Here is a 27,211-nt window from a genome sequence, read left to right on the forward strand (position 1 = left end):
TGCCTTCCCAGGTACAAGAAAACTCATTAACTCAGACCTGAGACAGATCACTCAGTCTTATACATTTTAAAACTCATCTGGTTTCCATCTACTCAGATCACAACATCCTAATTGGGACAGGATATTAGGAGACACAGACTAAAGACCTGATACAAGTCAAAGCAAATCACATCTCTTGCTCTTCTTTGGAGATGCTTTTCTTTGATGTTCATAATCTTTGGAGATGTCATGGTTGGGGGTAGCCTTGGCTGCAGCCATCATGAGATGGTGGAGTTCAGGATTCTGGGTGGAGTAAGCAAGACAATAAGTAAGACTAAAACCATGGACTTCAGCAGGGCAAACTCTGGTCTCTTCAAGGTCCTGCTTGGAAGAATCCCATGGGTTAGGGCTCTAGAAGGTAGCGAGTTCCAGGAGAGCTGGCTAATATTCAAACATCCCTTCCTCCAAGCTCAAAACCAATACATCCCTATGAAGGAGAAATCAATTAAAGAGAGTAAGAGGCCAGCATGAATGTGTAAGGAGCTCCTGTCAAAACTCAGGTGGTAGAAGGCTGTTTATGTAATGTGGAAAAAGGGACAGACCATCTGAGAGGAATACAAGGAAGCTGTTAAGAGTATGCAGGGATGCAGTGAAGAAGCTCAAGCTACACTTGGAAGCAAATCTGGCCAGGGATGTCAAGGACAACAGCAACAAAAGGAAGGTTAGGGAAAATGTAGGTCCATGGCTGAATGAGGTGGATGCCCTGGTGACAGATGACACCAAGAAGGCAGAGTTACTGAATGCCATCTTTGCTTCAGTCTTCAACGCTAAGACTGGCCCACAAGTTTCCCAGACCCTAGAGATTGGAGAGAAAGTCTGGCAAAAGGAAGACTTTCCCTTGGTTGAGGAAGAACAGGTTAGAGATTGTTTACACAAACTGGACATCCACAAATCCATGGGTCCCAACGGGATGCACCCACAAGTGCTGAGACAGTTGGCAGATACTATTGCAAAGCCACTCTCCATCACCTCTGAAAGTTCTGGAGAACAACAGAGGTGCCTGAGTACTCAAGGAAAGCCAATGTCACTCCAGTCTTCAAAAACAGCAAGAAGGAGGACCCAGGAAACTACAGGCCGGTCAGCCTCACCTCCATCCCTGTAAAGGTGATGGAACAACTTATACTGGATGACATCTCCAAGCATGTGAAGGAAAAAGTTATCAGCAGTCAACATGGATTCACCAAGGGGAAATCATGTTTGACCTACCTGATAGCCTTCTATTATGGTGTGACTGGCTGGGTAGATGAGGGAAGAGCAGTGGACATTGTCTACCTTGACTTCAGCAAGGCTTTTGACAACGTCTCTCACAACCTCCTCATAGGCAAGCTCAGGAAGTGTGGGCTGAGTGAATGCACGGAGAGATGGATCATGAACTGGCTGGATGGTGGAGCTCAGAGGGCTGTGATCAACAGTGCAAAATCTGGTTGGAGGCCTTTAGTTAGTGGGGTTTCCCAGGGGTCATTACTGGGTCCAGCCCTGTTCAACATGTTCATCAATGACCTGGATGAAAAGACTGAGTACACCCTCAGCAAGTTTACTGATGATACCAAACTGGGAGGAGTGGTTGATACACTCAAAGGCTGTGCTGCCATTCAGTGTGACCTGGGCAGGCTGGAGGACTGGGCAAAGAACCTCATGAAGTTCAACAAGGGCAATTGTAGGGTCGTGCACCTGGGGAGGAATAACCCCGGGCACCAGTACAGGCTGGTGGTTATCCTGCTGGGAAGCAGCACTGCAAAGAAGGACTTGGGAGTTCTGGTCAACAACAGGTTGACCATGAGTCAACAGTGTGCCCTTGTGTCCAAGAAGGCCAATGGTATCCTGGGGTGTGTTAGGAAAAGTGTGACCAGCAGGTCAAGGGAGGTTATCCACCCCCTCTATTCTGCCCTGGTGAGGCCACATCTGGAGAACTGTGTCCAGTTTCGGGCTCCCCAGTTTAAGAAGAACATGGAATTACTGGAGGGGAGCCAGCAGCAGGCTACAAAGATGATGAGGGGTCTAGAGCACATTTCTTATGAGAGTGGGAGAGCTGGGTCTGTCCAGCCTGGAGAAGAAAAGGCTGAGAGGGGATCTTAGCAATGCTTATAAATATCTCAAGGGTGGGTGTCAAGAGGATGGGACCAGACCCCTTTCAGTGGTGTTCAATGACAGGATGAGGGGCAACAGGCACAGACTGAAGCACAGGAGGGTCCATCTGAATATGAGGAGAAACTTCTATACTTTGAGGGTGCAAGAGCACTGGAACAGGCTGCCCAGAGAGGCTGTAGGGTCTCCTTCTCTGGATACATTCAAAACCCACACGGACATGTTCCTGTGTGATCTGCTCTGGGTGAAGCTGCTTTAGCAGGTGGGTTGGACTAGATGATCTCCAGAGGACCCTTCCAAGCCCAACCATTCTGTGATTCCTTTGGCCACAGAGCTAATCATTTTATCACAGAAGGCAGCCAGCCTTCTAATGCATGATTTGCTCTTAGAAAAAAAATACATCCTGGTTACTCTGAATTATCTTCATACAGCCAGCACTTCATGAGGACTGTCCCATGGTTTTCCTCAAACTGAAACAAGGCTGACTGGCTTTCTTTGAAGAAGGATGCAACATTTCCCTTTCTCCAGTCATCAGGGACCTCCACAATCTTTTCAAATATAGTACAGAGGAGCATCAGTGCATCAGTCAGTTCCCCTGGCATACCTGGATGCAACCCATCTGGTTCCATAAACTTGCATCGGTCAAGTTCTTGCAAGCACTCCTTGACTCTGAGAACTGTCCTTGAATGCTTTCACTAGGCAGAGCTTCCAGAGAGAGCCTGTCAGTGAAGACTAAGGCAATGAGGACAGTGCCTGCTGACATTGAATTATCTGTCTCTTACATTGGCAGATCCATATTTTCCTTGTTCAGCCTTCTACTGCCGAAGTAGTGGTAAAAGCTCTCTGCATTGCCCTTGATGTCTCTTACAAGTATCACAAACTTTAGTTCTCATAACACCATCCTTAAATATTCAAAATTCCTTCTTTTTACTCTGCCCCTGTTTCCAGCTCCTATACACTGAGATTTTGCACTGGAGCTAACTCATGAGTTTCCTGTTCAGCCTTACCAGTCTCCTAGATACATCTATTACTTTCTTGAGTATCAGGATGAACCATCCTTGTATTTAGAGGAAGGTGTCATTAAGCACCTGTCAACTCCTACAGGATCCCATTGACTAGCTCCTTGAATTAAACTGAAGTCTGTCCTACTGAATTCCAGAGTCTACTGGACTCTGCTACTTTCCTTCCTCAGTTCCATCAGGATCTTGGTATCTACTATTTCATGGTCAGTATAGCCAAGTTTACCAGTGAGAATCTGATTCCCAAGCAGTTCTTGATTACATACAGCAGATCCAGCTGTGTATCACCCTGTTGACCTACCCAGTACCTCTATTAAGAAGTTATTCCTGACATTCTCCAGAGAGCTTCCTGACTACTTGCTTTTCAGCATTACCCTGCCAGCAGATGTCAGGGAATTTGAGTCCTCCAAGAAAATCAGTTCCCATGATCCAGACTTTTAAAGAAGGCTTTGTCCTCTTCCTCACCATGATCAGGTGAACTACCACCATGATTACATCCTTCCTGGCCTCTCCCATCCTGACCCACAAGCTCTCAAACAGACCACTGTCATCCCACTGAAGAGCTCCCTACATCCAAACTTCTTCACATCATGGCAGTCCTGCCCTCTTTATCTTCACCTTTCCTCCAGTTTGTATCCATCCATCTTCTCACTCCAGTCATGTGATCTGTCCCATCATGTCTCCACTATACCAAAAATGTCACTGTTCTGTGACTATATGCAGCACTAATTCCTGCTTGTTTCTCAGGCTGTATGTATTTGCATACATGCACTTGAGATCAATATCCCTCTTCTACCAACCCCAAGATCCCTCTTGAACCCACCACCCTTTACTTGCCATGCACATGTGCCAATGCCTCCCTTAACCATAGGTCATAATGTCCCTTCGCTACCCAAAGTTCTACTCACCCAGTTGGCCAGCCTGTTGGCATAGATGCTCTTGTCCCACTTGAGGATCAAGGACTTTCAGGGACAGATGGGAACCCAATTATGGGTCCCATGGCACTAAATGCAAAAGACCTGTTGGCATGAGCTGTGCAATTAACCAGGTTTCAATCTACAGGATTGGCCTGCTCCTTTCCATTGGGAAGACTTGTCCTCCAAGGTCTTACTCTTTCGACAACAGGACTGAGAAGCTCTTATGTAACCGGGCTCCTTAGCTTGAAAGATACTATCTCTAGTAAGGCAGGTTTGGTTTGCAGCTCAATTTTTAAAATTTCAACACAAAAGAACAGTACATTCACAGTCCAAAAGACTCAACATGAATTAGAAGCACCTAGTTCACTTCCCCTCCATTTTGGGAAAGCAAATGGAAACACTCAAATATCAGTTTCTCCATATTGCCAGTTAGGAATAGGCAATGTGCAGGGAAATAGCATAAAGGATTACTTTTAATGCTCTCTCTTTAAGAATTGGGAAGAGGGAAGTATCAAGAGATAAAATATTTTTTCCGTGTAAGAGAAATTACAAGTAAGAAAGCTTAAAACTATAACCTACTTTTCTCTGTACAACAGAACCTCATGAAACTTTGCCCTCCTTAGGGTAGGAAAACAAAGCATGAAGTAAAACAAAGTGTGTGTAGGAATAGCTATGATCAGTGTAGAACCTGGCTGTCAAAACTTCAGGGAGTGTTTATAAAATGGAAACTTTTGTCCAAAGAGAAAGGAAGGAAAGGAGAAAGAACATGGAAAGTGTGTCTATATTAACAAGTCAGCCAAATATCCTTCAAAATGTACTCATTCAGTACTTTCTAAACTTTCTGGAATTTATTTCATAGGTGCTGAACCAAGCTACTGTATCTCATTTATGACCCTGGTAGAGAGGACAATTACCACAGTGAGTGGTTAAGGATTTGCTCTGTTCATGCTCTCTTCATGAACTATTCTTAGTCAGATATTGTTCTTCTGTCTCTTGCATTTGACCAAAACACCACATCCCAGACACCAACCTTTCTCCAGTCCCAGTGGACCAGCCTTTTCCCAGTCCCAATAGCTGACAGCATGTTCTAATACCTTCTGAGCAATTTGTCTTGTACCTCTGACTCCTTTGTTTTGTGTGAGAGAAGGCACTGTATGCTACTCAAAAGTATCTTTAATAACATTCTGTCCCTATGCCCACTATCTTTTAATTCTTGAGTTTTTCCTCAAGAATGAAATTGCAACTGAAGCAAGATCAGAAACCTAAACTGGAATTTAAAAATAAACAGCTTGGTTTCCAGTAAACTTCATTTCTTATGTTCAAACAGATCATTCTTTTCACACACACACTGCCCCCCAAACACAAGTTCTTTTGTCCAAAAGGATAATGAAGTCGGATCCAAAATACTCCTCCTGTTGTTAAAGTCACTCCTGTTAAGAATTGCAAGATTGTTACTGAAGGCTTGTGAATCTCAGAAAGAGCCACCCCTGCCCATAGGGACTAGGGAAAAACAGTTCACAGAAGCACTTAAGGAGTTCTAGGCATCATCTCCACAGAATCATCATGAAAAATCCCAGCAGGCTTCTTGGACAATCAGAATCTATCTTGATTTTAACCAGCTGTGTTGATTCAAAAGGAGATCTCTTCTTCAAATCTTCTTCAAAGGAGGTGAGCAGTTCCACTGACGTCATAAGCAGAAGAGGAAAAAGGGAGACAAATTCACCCTCAGAAGTTTTTTTGCCTAGAAGAAATACGCTATTTTTTATGTTTGTGCAAGAAAGCTGCAAGCAAGTTCTTCAGCAATTAGAATTCTTATTATGAAGGTACCTGCTGATAGAGCATGAAAGCTATTTTTTTAAAAATGGCTCCAAGTAAACCTTGTTAATATTTCACATACCAGCAAAAACAATGTCTTCCCACTTCAAACAGCAACAGTCAAAGATGCTACATTAAAATAAATAGGAAGTTATTTTGGGTATAAAATTATACCATGAAAGTATACCAGCATCAGTAAAGGACAAATCACACAGACATCAATTCTCGGCCTAAAGAAGAGACATCATATGAGAACTACTCTACAGAACACCTGCGAAGTATGACAACAACTGCAGCACATTGATTATCACAACACATAGGAAGTACAGTACTATTATCTCACTAAGTGTCAAAAAAAGGTGCAACTGCCAATAACTTTTTTTTTGGACCGGTTAGATAGAAATCCACAGAAGTCCAAGAACTCTTGAAATCACCCAGAACAACGTGCAAGACTTGTTTGACTGTTAGTTCAGTATTCTGTAATGTGATTAAATTCTCTACCTTTGCAAAGCTATAAAAAATTATATATGACATGGAAAAATTTGTTCTAAAGAATGAAAGAAGTGGGTAAAAGTAAAACATGTACAGGTAGCATAAGGACTGTCCAAAAACATCATACTGCCTTCTGAGAACAAAAACATGCCAGACATGAATGAGTCTACAAGAAGATAAATAGGAATGTATCCTAAAAAAAACAAAGCGGGGGGGGGGGGGGCAAAAACTGTTTTCTAATGAGGAAGGTAAGCCTCGGATCTAGCAGGTTACATAGAAAAACATAATAAGCATATTTAAAAAACAGAGAGAGAAATCTGAAAACAAAACAATCCTTCCTTTTTGGGAGCAGGAAGCCTCACAAGAACATGCAGAACCAAAACATGACAAATATAAAATTGAAAATTTAGGGCCTTTCTATTAGTTTACATTACTGCTGCTCAGGTAAAGATTAATTAAATGTTTACTTAATCAAAGAGATATAAAATCTGCATAGGGAACAGATCTTTCTGATATTCTTGTGTAGCTCCAAAGGCTTAAACAAAACACAAGTCTTGATATTGACAGAGCCCTTGCTAAACTCAAACTTTCACAGGCTGACTGAAGAAAAGTTAAAGCTGATTGTGCCTGTATTTATCTTGAAGTCTAGCAAGAAGAAAACACAAATCACCATTTGAACCACTTCGATTTGATTTGGTGCGGTGACTTTAATCACATCAGCCATTTCCAACACGAAAATAAACTCAGAACAGTTTGCCTTACAACTACCCACCGCTAACAGGCATTTGATACACACACTTCAAAGTGCAAAGAAGACAAGTCATATTACTCTGGATTACAAATAACTGCTTTCATCATGAAACGGAAGATACTCCTGGTAAAGAAAAAGAGACAATGTTCCAAAATAGAGGTATACTCTGCAATTTTAGTTAAATCAGTCCAGAGGTACCACACATGCTGAGACCATTCTGAACTGTAAGTAAGCATGCACACAATCATGAGACGCCTGTGGTCCTAGACCCACATGAACTCCATGGTCAAAGCACTCCTGTTTCCCTAGCAATCAAGATCAATATATCAAACATTCAACTACTGCACAGAAATCTGTTTTATACAAAGACACTTTGATGTAATACCCAAAAGGGGGCGAAGTCCAAGCCATTAATATACCCATTGCAAGCCTAAGAACTCTGCCTCCCTTTACTGCCTGCTTGTTCTTAAGTAATAAAGAAATGATTAGTCATTAACATACAATGAATTAATCACTAAAATCTACTCATAATGCATCCAAAACAGATTTCACATTTATTTAAAACAACTAATGGTACGGTAAGAACTTACGATAACATACTAATAATATATTAAACCACAGAATACTTATATTTTAGTTGTATTATTATAGACTGAAATGTTATTATAATTTTATTATCATTCTAAACTATTTTATATTATGTCATATATTTATATTATCTTAGTATATTAATATGTATTAATAAACACCAAATCACGAAGATATTGGTTTTTATTCTGCAAACCAACATAACTGAAATGTAGTGTTGCAGCATGCTCCTCATACAAGTTTATGAATACTAGCAGATTTATCTCATACTTTACTGCTAATTGAGAGGAATGACCTGGGTAGCGTAGGTGATACAGAATTAATCCTTGATAAATTTCAGAAATGGCAAGGCTAGATAACCTTACTTTCTGTAAACTAGCTGATCACTGAGTATACAATCTATCAACATATAAATGAAGCCTGAATTATTAGTCAAGAAGAAAATCCACTGAAGTAAGATTCCATTTGAAAAATGGACTTAAATTTACCACCTTAGAATATGATATTTGTCAACTCTGCCTTTTTTTCCTCAACTCCCTTCAGAGTATATGAAGTGTCAATACTATAGGGAAACCCATAGTACTTGGCACAATAAAGTTAATAGTAAAGTTAATAATTTAAACAATCTACTCAATTTCTTCTTGCTTTACATTTGAAGCTTTTTTTTTTTGCCTACAAAAAAGTCCGTGTGCCTGCTCTACTTAATACAAAACCATAATGCACTAAGACTGTCTATAAAACTCCTGTTATTCTAAAAGTAAAAACCACCCACAAAACATATTTTCATTTATTCACATGATTTATCAAGTCGATGTCTTTCGTATTTCCCAGTACTAAGTACGACCGCCGCTTCCTTGTTTATTTTGGGTGGAGTTTTTTTGATGCATTTGTTGGTTTTTTTTTTTTTGGATGGTTGTTTTGTTTGTTATTTATTTACTTTCCTGTCGTTTTTGTTTGTTTGTTGTTGTTTTGTTTATTTTTACACAAAATACTGAATTGCACAAGATGATAAGTCTTCCATGTGTCTCTTCCAATTAACCATGTTGTACACTGTTTGTCTTCCTACAGATAAATTGTCCTTCCTCATAAAGAAAACTACACTAACATGCAAATAGTCCAATTCATTTTAAGGAATATACGCCCAGAACAATGATACTACTCACCAAGTAAATGCAGGACATGCCAACATTAAATTAATCATTTCTTAAGTAAAAATAAGTTTCACCTTAGTTCCAGTTTCATTTTAAAATCAGTTTCACTCCGAACATATTAAGTACACGTACATCCCCCCCTCCTTGAAGAACGGAAGCAGTGGACTGGATCCATTTGCTTTTAGTTCTTTTGTGTCAGAAAAGGATGTTAAAGGAATGAGGAAAGCTAACGAGAAGGAGGAGGAAGGTTACTGTGAATTCCTCAAGAAGGCTGCCCATAGAGACTGGTCATCTGTTCATCCCTAAGGCAGCAATCACACAGCTTACTGACAGTCGTATCACATGGATTTCTGCAGAAAACACTGTTCCTAAAGAACTGTACACAGGTTTTTAAATTAAATAGGAAAACAAAGCAAAGATACTCAGGTGAATTCAGCCACATGAAAACTCACAATTCCTGCATCCCACAGTTCCACATTTTACTTATCAGAAGGTATAATACCTGCATAAATATTTTATTCTTTAAAAATTCAGTTAGCCAGTTCAGAGACTTACTCAAATTGTCAGAGATGACTAATACTCAGCAAGACCTTAGGGCGTTCTAATTACCTCAAAAATTACTGAAAGCTGACTTTTCAGCTTCCAATAGAAGTAAACAAGTTATATATATATATATAAATATATAACATATAAATATAAAGGGATATAAATTAAACCACACTCTGATCAATTTCATCTTCAGCAGATAAAACATGAAGTCTTATAGTTGCCTCCAGCAATCTCAGGAAATGCAAAAATTCTGACTCATAGCTAAGTCTGCACACCATAAAAAACATGCACTGTAATTCCATGATTCAGACAGCTGTGGAATCAAAGTATAACATTAATTTTAGTCTAGTGATGACTAGTAGACAAAAACCTCCTAAACATACTTTATATGATATGTAGAGATTTTATGAGTTGGTCAAACAAATCTTACCCCAGCAGAATTTTAGCATGAACCTCTTTGTTAGTCCTTGAGATTTCTCTCAAAGAGGTAATTTCTGCATCAAACCAAAATCCTCTTTCTTCTGGAGTCTCAACATTGTAGTTAACCATCACCACATCACCCACTTTTAGTTCACTCCACTTCAGAATGGTTCTTGCTCGGGGTCGGAGATTAATGGTTTCCATTTCTACTATGCCATTCTCTGGGTACCTTGAAAAGTAAAACCAACAACAGTAAAGATTATGACTCCTGCAATAGTAAGAAGTAAGTCAATATCACAATTAAAATGTCAATGAAAAAGTAATGAAGATTCAAACTAGGTTTTTCAACTAAGTACATTCCTAATTTAGCTTTGCTTTCATGCATTTATTACACTTCCTCTAACTTCAATAACAACACATTTAGGACAGTTCTTCTAAAAAACGTGACCCTAAAAACACTGCATTTCAAATTCGTGAGGTGAATATAGTCCAAGTCCACATTCCATGCACCATGTTTAAAAAAGAAAAAAAGTCTAACTACAATATGTAGTAAGAAAGAAACAGAACAAAGACTCCCAGAGAGATACATGAACTAATAAATGGAAAACATTTCTCACTTTAAACTGCAAGTCCCAACATTCTAGAAAGTTAAATATGGGAATCACTTCTTCTCTTGAGAATACACTTCCCTTGGCAAGATGTAGTGAGGAATGCAATATTAGAAGAAATTAGTGGTTCACTAAATTATAATTAACAAATTTTCATTAATTTATTTTTTACTGAAAACTTGGTGGCTTTTTGCTCAGTATTTTACCTAATTTTATCTGCGAGTTACTAGGGTTTATAAGAAATTGCTTTCCTCCTCCTGTGCTGGTGTATGCCATCACAGCACATATTAAAAATAAAAAAAAGAGTAACGAATAATTTCTGAAGAGTTCAAATTCCTTTCCAAGCTGAGAAAGTCTTATTTAGCAAAATTAAGATAATGATATTTGACAGCACTAGAGCTAAAATCCCAATGCAAGAAAAAAAAGCTTTTGAGATGTTAACTTTTCAGTTTAACACCACAGCTTTATTAAATCCTCAGTACAAGGCAATTATTCAATGACAGTAGAGCCTGTACAGTTTGCACGTGCTGGGAAAAACAGCACAATATGGATATGATGAAAATATTGCTTGCAGAGAAAGCTGGCTTGTTACAAAAAAGAAAAAAAGATGCTAGACGGAAACAGCGAAGGTTCCCTTCTGATCATATGTGTAAGCAAGTAAAGAATCTTCCATCATTCAACTAGTACTAGGTGAGGTCACAGTACGAATTTAACAAAGAAAATGAAAATAAGTGTACTGCATATAAACAAGTGCTAGTAAAAGTATTCCTTTTTCCTTCTTAACAAACATTGCTGAGTCATACAAGTATTGGGACTCCAGCAAGAGCACTCATGCTTATAGTTAATACACCTTCATCAAACAGCACTGTTATAACAGCAAAATCCTACTCTTACAAATAAAAGTATGGCTCTGTCACTTTCCAGCATGCCTCCCTGTAGTGAACAATATAACTTTAAGGTCTTGGGCAAATCGCACATTGTAACTTATTACATTACTATGCAAAGAAATATTAAAACTCCTGCCATTAGCAGCACAAGGCTCTGAAAGGCCTGAAGTCAGGATGTCTGCTCCTGAACAGTAGATTAAAAGCCCACTGATGTAATTTGAGACACTTTAAACAAGTTCATTTTATTTTGTTTCATGCCTCCTATTAAATCTAATACAGCAGTTTGCCACTACATAGAAACTGAGGCAGGGTGGGGGCAGGCTAGACCTGGAAATGTGTTTCCAGGCATTACTTTGTCCTCCACAATGCAGATATCTAGACTGTGGCTTAAATTTGTAGGAAGATTTATCGATTTTTTTTTGTTTAAACAAACATGATCCACAACACTTTAGAAGTGGCTGTACGTTTAGATAAAGCAACAGCCAAGTAAAAAAAAGAATGTATCACATATCCTTAACTACTTTAAAAAGTTAAATCCAAAGAGTGGGGTTTTTTTCCCCCCAACATCTTCATATTCTAATTACAAAAATCTGCGTGATAGGAATTACATCATACAAAGACAGGTGCCTCGGGATTAAGCCATTATCCAAATGACAGTCTCATATGATGTAACTCTCCACAGTTCCAAAATTTTTTACTTGGTTTTTTTCCCAATTTTAGTGTGTACTACAAAGCTAACTTTGGGATTTTATGTTGTGCAGCTTTCCCTTAAAAGAACTATTATACAATTCTACTGCAATAATTATGAACATTATAACAGTAATATCCATTAAAAACGTAAGACAGATTCATCTACAGGTAACGAGACAGAGTAAAAAACAACTACAGGGATGTCTATTTTATTGAGTGCCTGAATTATGACACCATGTTATAGTGCAACAGGCTACTGAAGTCTTTGGACAGCTATGTTGAGCTAATAGCCAGTTCCAATCATTTTACACATAAACCCTTCCTGAACTCTGGAGAAGACAGCAAGTACCACATAATAAATGAAGACTCAGTTTACTTGAACTCCAAAACCAAGTGGGGCTTAAGCATCAGGAAACTAAATGAGACAGATAAAAAATAGACATCATTTATGTACACAAATAAACAATCAAGTGAGAAGTACATATGAGATCAGTGGGATTGTAAAAATAACCAATACACACTTTACAAGTTCCAGTGTCACTATTAAAAAAAAAAAAAAATCAAAACGTGACTTAAAACAGTTTACATTCATAGAAATTTAACTCTGATCTGAAGAATCTATTCTCTTCTAAAAGTAAAATCCCTCCAGATTCTGTTTTTCCTAGGATACTTTAGGACAAATGTGTTTTTTTACTTAATGGTTAAGAACTATTTTTTCACAAATTTGGATTTATGTCATCTTTCCCACCCCTACACAACTCAGAACAGAATCTTTCCCACTGTACTGATGAGGAACTTCAAAGATTGTCATTGTTAAGAATGACTCCACCTGTTCTGGGAAGTATCTGATGAAAGAACTCAAATAAAGAAGACTGCTTATCAGCATGACTAGAACAAGATCACTTACCAAAAGACAACCTTCAAGACCTCTTTTACAGACAGAAAAAAACTGCTTTCCAAAGAAAGAAAAGGAAGGCAGACTCTTCACTGAGTGAATTTTTCCTCTTACTGGCTGGTCAGAAACTAAGCTCGGAAACTTTGGAAGAAGAAAAGAAAGCTTACAAACAGATGAAATTTCCCATGTCAGAATGAATATTTCTTTCACATCTGTTTCCAGACACTGAATGTTTTGCTGCTGTGCCTTCACACACAGAAATATGGTTTTATGAACATTGGTGAATGCTAGCAGATATTTAGCCATTCACGTTTGTCTATAACTGATGCCCCAAGAAGAACAGCAGAAACAGTATTTGTCACAAGCTTTTGAGTTAGGCTCAAAATCACAGTCACAGTATATTAAACACAGTACCACTACCCCTCATTATACTAAGTAATAAGTAAACAGTACTTCCACAGTAAACTTGTGCCCTATCTAATGCCACAATTTACCCAAGTATGGAAAAAAACACACTCACATTAGAAAAAACTACCTTCGTGTTCCTTTTCTCAAAGTTTAATGCATTATTTGTAAAAATCCCACATTAACTTAAAACCTAATCTCTTAAATATACAAGAGTGATATTTAAATATGTAACACACAATGGGAAGACGTGGATCTATGTAGATAAACTAAGAGAACAAATGTATTTTTAACAAGCCTCAAAAATGAAGTGGAAAAACCCACTCTGACAAACTATAATAAAGGACTACTGTTACATATGAATGTTTACTTAAAGTTTCCTTATTTATTGAGTTACTTTTAAAATCCTAAGATGACGGCCAAGAGAAAACAGGTACATCTTCACGGTAGTGTTCTAATTCAACTAGACTAAGTTTGGTACAGCTTAAGTGAAGATTATATGACACAATTGACCTTTAAACTTAAATCAATTGTAGACATTTTCTTCGCTTTCCATGTTTTTCATTACACTTGGCATCTAATATCAAAAAAGCAGACATCACAACAGTAAGTGTAATCATAAAAGTTTAATGAATACCACTCATAAGAAGTCTCATGTTCATCATTAACTGTATTTCCCTGTAATATAATTTTTCCCTGTAATATTTCCAACTGTAAATACTAACACCAGCATAGCAAAGATTCTTTAACATTTCCTGTCTGTGCGCACAGCTTCCATAGCAAAGAATTATCCATGAAGTAAAAATCCAGCGTTTCTTGGCAAATACTAAAAATCATATTAGCTCTGTGTGAGAACATACACAAGTCTGCTCTAATTTACTGAGAACTTGCCACATATTATTTAACACTTCTCCCAGCTGTTACAAGAACAACTGGAACTGGAAAGATAAAATTATTGTAGCGAAAGTCAAGACTTCCCCACTTCCCCATCCCCTGTGCATACGAATATTGTAAGGAATATTAGTGCAGATGTCCAATTTCTAAAATGTTACTTTCCAACATAAATAGAATTAGAGCATAATTATTTTCCCAAGCTCCAAAACACCCAGAAAAGAAGGAACAGAAGCGCACAAATAGCAGAAAGAAAAAGGAATGAACTCATAAAGGAGGTAAATCTGATTAAGAAGGTAAACCTGCACAAAAACGACATTCACACCCCCCACCCCTGACAATTTGTTACCTGAGGAAATAATGAGCATAATTTTGTGTAGCGTTCTGAGAAAGTGAATTATAGTATATTGGAAGAGTGTCTAAAGCCTCAATTACAAATTAAAAAAAAACCACAAAATTCACTGGATACTAAAGCTGTGTGTCTGCACTTCCAAAAGTCGACCAGTAGGTCTGATAATTTGTTATTGCAAGAAATAAGTAATGTATTTAAAAAGACAGACTGGAAGGAATAATGAATATCAATAAAGATAAAAATCAGTCACACAGAACGAACATGAACAACATCTTGAAAACTTTACCTAACAACTAGTAATTTCAGAATTAAACAGCTTAAACACTGAGAAACTGTATTAATAGCCTGAAGAGAAATAGCTTACTTCCATAATCATTTTAGTTCTGAGTATTAAGAAAAATTTACTTCTAGACTTAGACGATTATGTTGTGTGGACAACATGGATACTCCAAAAGAAGACAAACTGGAAACAGTATCAAGATAGAAGTTCAGATGCTGTTAACCATGCAAGTTTGAATTTTTAATACAAAACTGTTATATAATGAGTCTAAATACTGTGAATGTAATGAAAACTAGGTTTATGTCACTAGCTGGCACACAGGATGACAAACCACACAATCACTGAATGAGTTATGTTTTGAAAAACCTTTCCCCAGGTGTTCAATCCTGTGACTGTGCAAGGAGAATGCTTACAGCTACTTAAAACAAATAAGAAGCAGAAAGAGTTCAGACACATTCTAACCATACCTTTTTTTTTTTAGGCAAGATCAGTTTTAAAGGAAAAAAAATAGTTTAACTTTTAACATTTCAGTTCTATCAAACAACTGTGAGGAAGGCAAAGCTTCCGTCCCTGTTTTCATATGCTTTCCAAAGAGACACAAGAAACACCTGGATTTTCTCCTCAAACTACTTCCTCTTCAGTTTGTAGGAAGTGAAATCAAAGCCTTACAGCCAATGTCAGTTGTCAAAACCCTGAAAACTAACACATGCAAACATTTTGAGATTACAAAACACAGTTCTTACAGTCAGGAAATCCACTGCAAATGGGACAAGGAATCTTATAAGAACTGACTTCTTAAATTAAAAGCAGCAGTGTGCAGCCTTTTCCACCAGAATACTTTTAAGCTTGAACTAATAGGCCTACACAGCCACATCATAGTGGCACTCTTTTTCTAATGATGACTTAAAGAATGAAAACTTAAGAGAGACCTAGCAGGCCTCCTATTGTTTTAGTATTGTCTAACAACTTGTATGAAAGTTTTGAATGAGCAAACAAACTAGCCACTAATATTAGAAACTAGAAAATAAAATTATGCAGCTAGAAGAGGTGCTCATCATTCAGACCAATTATAAAAAGGATTGTTACTGAGAGAAGGTCAAAGAAAACATGTATTTCCTTTAGGAAGATACTGTCTTAGAAGAAGATTTGACTGGGCAGAAAATAACAGCTCTCATTCCTCTCCCTCTTCTGAAATTCTTAAGTGGCTAATATGAACCAAAGATAGCAGGTGTCATAATGAGGCAATGGTCTGTAGCTCCTGACATTTCTTCATATTTCTAGCCATTAACTTAATTTCCTTCAAAAGAATCACTATCCAGTCTCCTCACTTCAACTGTTGAGACTAGTGCCAGAAACTGGACAGCATATACTTTCCTGACAGGCACTATTTCCTGTGCTTAATGTATATGAAGAAAAAAATGTTGAACATTTACGTTAAACATGTTTACATGGGTTATTTGAGAAATACATTATGTGCAAGGGATGTATTTTGGCATTTCTTCACAGAAGATAAAACATAATTGTTAGCAGCGGAAATTTTCACTAATGCTGCTCAAAGCAGCTACCTCTCAAAGAAGCACTGCTTCTTTCCCTTGTTCGGCTCCATGCAGCCACTGGGCAAATTCATTCAATTGGATCAACGACATAAAAACCACTAATATTCACTTAGCAAACGTTAGTTTTTAGAGATATCAGGAAGCAAGAACACTTCGCTTTACAGCCGCACAGCCACCAAATTCAGTGCAACTGAACTATCAGATGTACGTAGTTGCGAAGAAGGTGAGAAAGAAACAACAGCCACCTCATCTGACAATGGCCCATAATGTCTTTCAGTCTCCAAAATCAATTAATCAACAGTGCCACCTGTGTGAATTCTCAGATACATTCTATTAAATTGCAGCCTAATACCTTTATTTGAAATTTTACATTAAAAAAATATATATTAAAAAAAAAATCTGTTACGCAAGCCTAATGTTCAAACCATTCCCTGGGAGAGGAATGGCAAGTTTAAGAGTACTATCCTCCCGATAATCTCTTCAGCTAAGGAGACACTTTCAAGGAAAAAGTGATTATTTTTCTTGACCAGGTCATACTTAGAACTTTTCTTCTCAATTCCAGAAAATACTCTGTGCTCTCCAACTATCAGCCTGTGTCTTGCATGTAACTTAGACATGGATGACTAAAAGTTTTGGCCTCTATAACAATGCAGTGAAATCTTAGGTTTGTTAATATATGTGAGTGCATACACTTTTTTATTTTTAATGCAAAATTGTGCATAAATACATTATTTTTTCAAAGATCAATGACAGTCTGAACTGCAAATGACAAATGAAACTCACCTGAAGTAAGTACAACTTTTAGTAAGAATAAAGGCTACAGCAGAACAGAGCATTTTAAAGTGCTAGACTATTACATTCTTTCAAACAAAATGCCTTTTTTTTTTAATTTTGTCTCCTCCATTTATAGAAAGGATGATCAGTAATACCTTTAGCCTTCATTGGGAACTGTTTCTCCTCACACCATTTTCAAGGTGAACTTCTCTTACTGTCTGCAACCCTGATTAGTCCTGAACAAATAGAATAGATAAGTAAGAAATAGGTTTAAATAAAAAACAAAAACGTAATCTTCTTGACAATGAGAACTCCCCTTGTACTTAAAGACCTTCTCCTCCTGCACTTAAAGACTTTTCAAAGATCCTACAACACGAAAGATCCTACAACACGAAATAATACAGGAATGAATGTTTTCCATTTAAGCAGGGTGAGATCTGGGAAATGAACAAACTTTTTTAAAGTATTTCAAGTAGGATCCCTCGCAACTTCTTTCTTCCTAAATTGGTTTTCCATCTTGCACTGTTCCCCATTCGTCCAAATAAAGTTTGTTGCCCAGGTTCCTATTTGTATTTTTCTTTCAGCTAGCATGGGGCACCTATGCGCTGCCTAACATGACTCAAACACTTCAGAAGCAGAAGCAAATAAGCTTAAAATAGTAAAAAATATGGCAAATCTTACAAACGTTCCTCAGGCAGAAGGAGAAACAGAAATGAAAATACAGGAGTATTGAGTTGTCAGGTCAATGCATTTTAGTAATTTTTATCCCAAAAGGAAAGCTACCACTGACAGACAGACTGATACAACTGAAATAGTTCAATTTACCCTGAGGAAGACAGGAGTCCAAGAGGTGTTCTGGATCACTGAGATCAGTTCCCTTTTATTTCAAGCTACCACATATTAATCTTTTCATGGACTTCATTTATGATATGAGAGTTTAAAATCACTGTGGTATTTTAGACAATTATTTTTTATGACATTTTATAGAGCTTGTTGAAGACTTATTGGCTAATGAGACATATGTACTGATGAAGGCATACAGGTACGGTAATGGCGTATTCTTATGTATTTTTACCTTCAGAGCAGGCTGTAATCTCTTTGGTCTAGGGAATATATTTTTGTTAAATGGTTCTACAAAGCATAGCACAATAGTGAATTTATTCTTGAGGACTACAGATCCTAATTATTAATAATATTTGATAAAAACGTATACAGTCCATCAACACAAGCTCTTTATTTAGATTCAATAGAATTGTCAACTTAAGGACAGAACCAGTAAGAGCAGACACCCTACTAAATACTGAGAATTAATGCTGTTGTTAATTCTTCATGCTGAAGGATGAAATACACGACCCATCAGTAATTTTATTTCTTAGAAATGCATTTCTCAGGCTTATTCCGTAAACAAAATTGTCTCTGTAACAGACACAGATCTGCACACATTCTCCTCTTCCCATTCCTCCCACCCTGTATTTTTGGTAGAGGGAGTGTGCACAAATGCATCACTAGCAGCAACTACATAACCAAGTTCTCTCCAAGAAACAGAGGTCAACATAATCAGAAACCAAACGAGTGTCACCCTAGGACATCCACATTCATGACCATGCATCCTTTGCCAGGCTGTGATCAACAAATTTTACTGTTTTGTCTGCACAAAACAGGTGTTGGTTCTACTCAGCTTCAAAACGCTAACAGCGTACAGGCTCCATGATAGATAAATTATGAGCATGTACATGGAAATCATGCCTCAGAGAAACCAGTTGCTCTTAAGAACCCCTCCTAACTACCTACACATCAATCTACAGGCACAGTCAGTAGCTCCCCACACCCACAATTTAGACAGGGGGTTTCCCATTTCTTTATTACAGTCATTACTGCATAGTTTCTCAACACATGTAATAGTATTAATATTCTACAAACATCCAGAATGGTGGGATTCTTTAATCATGTCATAGGTAAAGGTATACTGCAACTCTGCCTTAGCAGTCTTGCAACAGATTTTCGAATTACCAGCATCCACTAAGACCATCTCTAAGATCACTGTATCCTTTGGTCTTCCAGTCAGCAGCACACAGCAACAAAGGGACCATCTGAAGTAACTGGTCCAAACCAAGTTTGACAATGACTGTTCTATACAACTTAGGCAACTGAAGAAGGATACAGAAAAACTAGTTTTCTAACTAAAATCAGAACCAGATTGAACCCTAGTTTAAGCCAAAACTTAGACTAGGTTCCAAAAGAAATTAGTATTAGAAAAACAAAAACAAACAAAACAACAAACATACACACCAAACCTGAAATTCACATGCAGGCTGTCACTCTCCCTGCAGAAGTGAGAGAAATCATGAAAGTCATCTTGCTGAAGAACAGAAGTAGCAAGTTGGTTGCCACAGGCTCTGAAGGTTAACATCAACTATCAGTTTTCTACTCCATTAATGATGATTCCTCAGAAACTGCAGCATTCTCACCAAACCCAGAAGAAACGTGAACTTCAGTAAAGTGCAAGGAGAGAAGTCTGGGAAATCCACTGAAAGATGGTGTACTGATATGGAAGCAAGGGCTAACATCATAATCCTCAAGATCCATCAGACAAACAAAACTATCAACCAAAGAGCTTTTCTTTGAAGAGGGACCCTAATGGACAACAAGTACCTAATGTACATGGAAACTTAATTCCATCAGGTTATAATCATCCCATTTACCAACAATTACAAAGTCTATTTTAGTAAAATGAAATATTAAGAACTGGGGAAAAGGCCCAATGTACTCTTACTAGACTTACTACTAGAAATATATTAACTTCTGTCTGCACAGATTCAGAAACTTGGTAAAGGTTTTAGGAATCCTCACTAAAAGTAATGGCTATCCACCAGAATCAAGTTGGGCATGTAACTCACCCACAGAGCATCCTATTTCACACTGCTTGTCAGACAGGATCTTTACAGCAAAGACATCCATGTAACTTCTTATGGATCACAAAAACACCAGACACACATCCTTCACAGAACAGACACTGACTTAACTATAATCTCTTGGGCTGAGAAACAAAGAGACTTCAAACCACTTCCAGATCTGAAGGAGTTCAGAGGGTATTACTTCACAGTTCACATTAAGCTTTAATAGATTATCCCTCTTGCTAAAGTACCTAGTGTCCCAGAATAAATAACCACAAACTGTGGTTTATGACACATCATGCAGATATTACCTCAAGTTTTAATTTAAACTTCTCTGTTGATTGATATATAACCTGACATCATCATCCAAACTTGATGGTCCTGAAAAAGGTACCTACACTTGAGCCATACTAAATCTGTACTTCCATATAAGTAGGCATACTGACATTTCTCAGGCTGCAGACACATCCAAGCCTTCCTTCGACTACCATTATGAATCTTCTTAAATGGAAGGCCTTAATTATAAAAAATGAAAGAGGAAAAAGGAAAAGACAGCATTTGTTTGTAAATCAACAAGTCTTTCCACTACCTCAGGGAACAGCTAACTATCGTGAAGCTAACACCCACAGAGTGACTCTCCCCTTAAAAATAAGTAGATGATACCCAGCACCACACAACCAACAAATGTAAAACAGAGGAAATGGCAAACTTTTGTATGGCACAGCACTGTGCAACATGTCCTTATGGTGCCACATTAAGCTACTGAAGCGTCCTGCTCGCGATTTAGAAGTGATTCTAAAGCAAGCTGTGGTGGAGACTCTACCTACAGTCATCTCAGTTAACTTTAGGATCTAAGTATGTGTTGGATTCCTCAAGAGTCTTTTCAAATAAGGATTTGTCTTCAAGATATGTTCATATAATCTTCTGTATTAAAAGACAGCCACTCAGAGCAGAAAAAAGAAACGTGTGATAAAAGCGTATGAAACTTGACAGCACACCCTTAACTTCAAAGTCTTTAATGGCTCTTTGTGATACCAACAAATGCAAAGGTGAAATGGAAATACAGTGAATAAAGTGGCAGAAGAGGAGGAAGACAACACCAGTAGAAATAGGAACACATCTGTAAACAATGACGCCTCCAGGGAAAAGGCTGCATTCAGAAACTGAATGCAGAACATGGGCTGACAGGCAAAAGCTATATATCCATGACCAGATGTCAAGAGAGTTGGTACTGACTGAAGGTGAGCATTGATAAAACTGATACTTCAGTCTCTTGCTCACTGTTGAAGACAGGACTCTTAAACAAGTAACACAAGCCTTTTACATCTTTGAGCTTATAAAGAACTACGACTCCAGTTTAATCTGGGACTGAGAAATCCTGTTCCTCCAAATGGCACTGCATGATCTATATGCAGAACAATCTCTCTGAAGAAATATGTGGGTCTTACTATTGCAGCAATTTAGTTAAATACTGGGCATACAGCCTCAGGGGGGGTGGAGGAAGGGAGAGGGAAACCATTAAACCACAAACAGCTCAGCTATAATGTTCCCTACAAAATTAAGAATGGAAATACATTAGGTTGGTGCAAAAGGAATTGCGTTTTTTGCGCTGTTGAAATTTGCTGCTTGATATTGGAATACTGGAGTACATTCTTAGATAAATGTGGCCATATTATACATAATTTCAATGAGCTTTTCTCACTTTTTTTTTTTGCTACTGACTTGCTGTTTACTTCATGTTTATTTTAGACTATGGAAATTATGTTAGATAAAAACAAATTTGAGCGACTTTCTTATTTGAGTTCAAAATGGGCTGTAAAGCAGCGGAGACAACGTGCAACATCAAGAATGCATTTGGCTTCTTGCCGACTACCACTTCTTCAAGCATCTCAATGACTTCTTGCAGAGAAAACACTTCCACAACCAGCAGGATGCAAAAAATGCTTTCCAAGAGTTCACTGAATCCCGAAGCACAGATTTTTAGACTACAACAAGAAACAAACTTATTTCTCTTTGGCAAAAATATGTTGACTGTAAAGGTTCCTATTTTTGATTAATAAAGATGTGTTTGAGCCTAGTTATAATAATATAAAATTCATGGTCCAAAACCACAATTAGTTTTACCAGCCTAATAGTATCTCCTATGTGTAGCAGTCACAGCTGGCAGGAGAGCTTTGTTTAGCCATAAGGCAGTTGGTTACCCCTTTGAAATTACAATAACTAAGCTCTTGCCCAGGAAGTTACATTTCTCTTAATTGTACTCTTTTCTAGAAGAGCTTTGCCATATTTTCACCTTCACATTCACTGTAACTACACTACTTAAACAAGAATTGTAAAGAAGAGAGAAACAAATGAAAACTCAGCCTCTCAGACGGATTAGAAGAAAGTGAGTTTTACCAAACCGAAAACTGCAAAACAATGTGTTTGTGCAGGACTTGTGATATGCAAATCTAGCAGCACTCAGCTTTCTCACTTTAAGAGAAGGGCAAGTACTGCTTCATCCTTCAAGAACTGCTGTTCTTAGGAGAATATACTGACCTAAAAGTTACCTTTTTGAGAAAGAATTAATGATTGTTTGGATTCTTCAATTGACAGGACTGTCAAATATTTCCAGCTAGAAAACCAACACAAGGTGAACATCAGATCTGTTGATGCTGTTCTAACTACTTGCAGAGTCAGTTACAGAGCCAGCCTCTTTGATGAATAGCCATAGGACTACATATAACCACTAGCTAGGGCAGCATTATCCCTCACTGAAACTGTTGGAGGGGGGCTAAACATACCAAAATATCTGGACACATTTTGGCTGAAAATTTAACTAGTTCTTCATGTGCTTTGACAGATTTTCTTACTAACTCCAAAAAATATCAAAGTAGAGAAAAGTGTGCTCCAGTATAAATCAGTAAGGTGACTAAGGCTAAAGGTGAACTTTTCCTGCCAAGTACAGCTTAGAAGAAGAATTACTGAGGTGAAGCTTCACTTCTGGATAAAGTCCCCAGCTACAAGGTTTTGAGACAGAATCACAGTATCATTTTGGTTGGAAGAGACCCTTAAGATCATCAAGTCCAACCATAAAGATGGTGTCAAACAACACATAGCTCAGTCCTGAATCTATGAATACAGTCTGAATACATATGGGAGAGCTAAGAAAAGAGAGAACAGTTTCATGCTTTCATCTGAGTCAAGACGTGGATCTGTGCATTTTGGAGACAGAGAGGCAAGACATGCATGCCCTAGAGGACTTCATTGCAATAACTGGACCTATGATGATGGAAAACCTGGACCTGAGATGGTGTTGCACAGACTTCAAGTATCTCCTACATAAACACTGCTATTAGCATAATTTGTTCCAGCCATCAAGAGGGGGAAAAAAAATAAATAAAAAAGGATGTTGCTTGATTTTTTTTTCAGGGGGTCAAACTAAGTCTGCCACAACATGTGGTACAGTGAAGTACATTTACTATTCATCACAATGAAGCCTTGGATCAGAGTCAAGGGGCTGCAGTAGACCAATTCAATGTACTACAAGTGACCTGTCATGCAACTGTGACCTCCTTTTTGGTGATTTTTTTTTTTTTTCCAGCCTGGATAGATAAAACAGGCAGAGGGGGAGAATCAGTCTGGAAAACAAGCATCAGTAACAATCTGAGAAGCTGGGGACCTGTGTCCACCTCTGACACACAGTGCTTCCAATGTATTCAAGTAAATCTGATGGCTTCACAGGCACCAGGCTTCGGTCATCCTTTTGTAAGCAATTTTCATTCTGTTTCAGGTAACAGCAAGTGTTTTCATGTCTTGTAAGAACGTATCTGTTACAGGCAAGGCAGAGCTGAAATTATGCCACTCAAGAGAATCATCTTCTTTAGGAGATAAAGCAAAAAGAGCTCCAAAACAACACAGCAAGGACAGACTAGAGAATGCCAAGTACATCTAGCAGCAAAATGCACTGTCCAAACCTAAAGAGCACAACACCCAGGAAAATTTAACTGTGCAGAAGAAGACAGTACTAGCAGTAAAATATGAAACTTGAAGAACCCTAGTGAAGAGATTCATTACATGAAACAATTTCTGATGTAGAGTACAACTGTGCAGCAAAGCACACCATAACCTCCTTATTTATCCACATCAAGCACACAGGTGGCAAGATACACATGTGGTCTACGGACACCAAAGAGGTAAACATGACTGTATGAAAACAGAGTGCTGTGGGTGCACACAGAGCTACCATATGAATATGCACATTAAGTAACACTAAGAGAAAAAATCCAAGACCTTGAAAGACTTGTAACGAAGGTCAGTACCATTCATCAAAAACCCAATCACTGATAAATGCAGAAGTCTCACTTTCCAGAAAGACTCCCAACAGTTTTTCTTTCTGAAAGCTTAAACTTCCAATATCTTAGACTGATCAGTTAAATAACTGTGACTTCAATGACTACCTTGCAACATCGTGTTTCTGTGTATCACCTAATTTTGCTAGCTACCAATTTCAACTGCTATACCTAATCTTACAGTAAAAAGACTCCCTCCACCTGCTGAAAGGAACAGCTAGATCCTGAAGTACGCATAAAGAGAGGTCAAACTTCTTTAGCATGAATATGTCAAAGAAAGATCAGAACTGTTGTGAAAAATCTTCTACTTCTGTACTTTAGACTCATGAAAAACAAAAAAGGAACATGATTTCACTGCAACAGTTACAAACATCGTTTCTCAAATGTTTGCCATGGTTAACTTTACTTCAATTTACAATACTGTGGATGTATTTATCTTAAAGCCAAGTCTTTGAAATCACACCACAATAGACATGTAATTTCAAAACAAAATATTTTCATTTTGGTGATATTGGATGACTAAGTTACTTTCACATATTTCTTGCAATATTCAATGAAACATTTTTCTAATTCCACCTTTATAATTTTCTAGTATTTTAAGCATAGAACTTACAGTTGCAGATATGTAATCTGAACTCAGAGTTTTAAAAGTGCATTAAGTAGCATATCTGCTCACAGTAAGAGCAAAAAAAAAGTGCTCTATGTAACTCAGATTCACAATTACATATTAAAATAACTGAAGCTGAAATAGCTGCTCTAAATCTACATTTATACTGAATATATTATATATTATACTGAATATATTTTGCATCTTCCTACCCTAATCTTACATAGTACAAACTACAGTATTTTCACTCATCTCAGTATCAAAATTTGAACATTCTGAACTCATTTCATGTTTTATTTGTTTAGAAGCTTAACTTAATGCTTTAACAGATGTTATTGAAAAAAACACCCAAAATCCAAACCAATTTCTCAAGCAAATGGTGCCAAAGAAGTGGTTCACAAATAATAAATGCCTACAGACTTGGGGTTTCCCACTCATATGTAGTAGGCTCTGGAATCTGTTTTTACTACAGAAACAAACAAACAAGCAAAAACAATCAAACAAACAAACCCCGCACAATCCCACCCTTAACTCCCTCTCTCCACATCAGAATCAACTTCCTGCCCTCAGTCACGAAGTTCTCTATGACAAACCTTTACTACAAGTGTAGACCTGCAATTCTGTGCATCATTGCTCTATTTGGAATAAAATTCATATAAAAGAAGTAAGAAAATGTGGTCTCATGAGAGTTCTCCTTCAGCTCCAATGAAAGGAATTGAATATACACAGGGAATAGTTTAAAAAATTAAAACAACACTTTACTTGGAAAAAGCCACAGTAAAAATTCAGTTATATACTTTCTTTTTCTTATATAAGAAGGATGGTTTTTAAGTTTCAAAAGACAAATAAATTAATACTTGACAAGTATTTAGGCATGAAAAATATCATTATTTTCAAAAGATTCACTATATCCAACTGAAAAGTGTTATATGTTTTTTAATATTTTTTTCTTGATTGTAATATTGAACTTGCTTTCTTTGATTCCAAGCTTCTTCAAGAAATTCTTGGTTTATACAAACCAAATAACAATATGTGATGTCTTCAAAATAGTATCAGGAGCACTTACTCATCGTACTTGATATGATAAATAGCTTCTTCATCAGTGTCCATACAGTCCGAATAAGAAGTTGATGGTGTACTGTCCAAATTATTTGCATTTTCTCTAGAATGATCTTGACTTATGTTTCCATTAGTCCTTTTGTGAGTGTTACCACTCTTTCCTTGAGCTTTACCATTTTTATGTCCCTTTGTTGCTCTTGTAACATTTTCTATATGAGCTTCAAACCAGGCTCCAATGCTGATATCACGGGCATCCACCAATTCGTTTATCTAAGAGGAAAATTCAACAATTAATTCATGCTTATTTTATACAGTCTCAATTAAGAAAAAAATAAATAAGACAACTTACTATGCTACCGCTTAACTTTGTTATCAGGAAAACAATCAACTCTAGTAACTACATGAGCTTCAGCAAGTTCAAGTCACATGCAGTCATTAATAGTTGCACTTCCAGTATTATACTACTTTTCCCTCATTACAATTTGGTATGAATATAATCTGTAAGTAATTTTATAAAACAATGCTAGATTACTTCCTCCGCCCACCCCCAACCTGAAAGTTAGCTTCATCTCTTTCATTATCCTTTTCTCTTGCTTCAGCAATTGTTTTTTATAGCTAAAATAAGCACACATATCATTAAAATACTGGCTTACAACCAAAGGGTTTAAAGACTTTCCTGCACCTCCATCTTGGAGCTATCATTTAACTTCCTATCTTTCTGGTCTGCAAGATTTTTTTTAACCCTTCAAGATTCAAGGAGACAGAGGGAGGAAACCAATCTAACAAAGTTGGCACCACAGTTAGCCAAAATCTTATGACTGTAAGATATGGAACTATCTCCCAGAATTTCTCCCTTCTGTACTCACAATAATACTGGTATTAAGCAAACAAACCACTTCACTATTCTAAATCATGTTTCATATTCTCAAGTCTTCAGCTAATTAAGCAGATGTTCCTTCAATAATTCTGAGAACACTGGAAAAAATATTTCAAGAACAATAACAAGTATAAAAAAAATTACAACAGAACTAACTACTCCACAGCTACACCATAGAAAATATCTATAATGAACATATATATATGTACATATATGGTTTAAGCTAAAGCATTTATCATGTACCAACATAGTGGTGGACAGATACTTAACTCAGTCCCA

At 37.4% G+C, this 27,211-nt stretch overlaps 1 protein-coding gene across 2 annotated transcripts in view; it reads right to left on the reverse strand.

The window, feature by feature from the left end:
- UHRF2 (ubiquitin like with PHD and ring finger domains 2) overlaps positions 1 to 27,211 on the reverse strand; it is a 91,902-nt gene that overhangs the window by 45,591 nt on the left and 19,100 nt on the right. For both annotated transcript variants that reach the window (XM_082074464.1, XM_082074465.1), the window contains exons 3-4: positions 26,063 to 26,325; positions 9,837 to 10,055 (exon numbers count right to left, since the gene is read on the reverse strand). In XM_082074464.1, coding sequence (XP_081930590.1) covers positions 9,837 to 10,055; positions 26,063 to 26,325 — 482 coding nt within the window. The remainder of the gene's footprint in view (positions 1 to 9,836; positions 10,056 to 26,062; positions 26,326 to 27,211) is intronic.

The sequence above is a fragment of the Streptopelia decaocto genome (assembly GCF_964273445.1).
Source record: "Streptopelia decaocto genome assembly, chromosome: Z".
In the NCBI taxonomy this organism is placed as follows: domain Eukaryota; kingdom Metazoa; phylum Chordata; class Aves; order Columbiformes; family Columbidae; genus Streptopelia; species Streptopelia decaocto.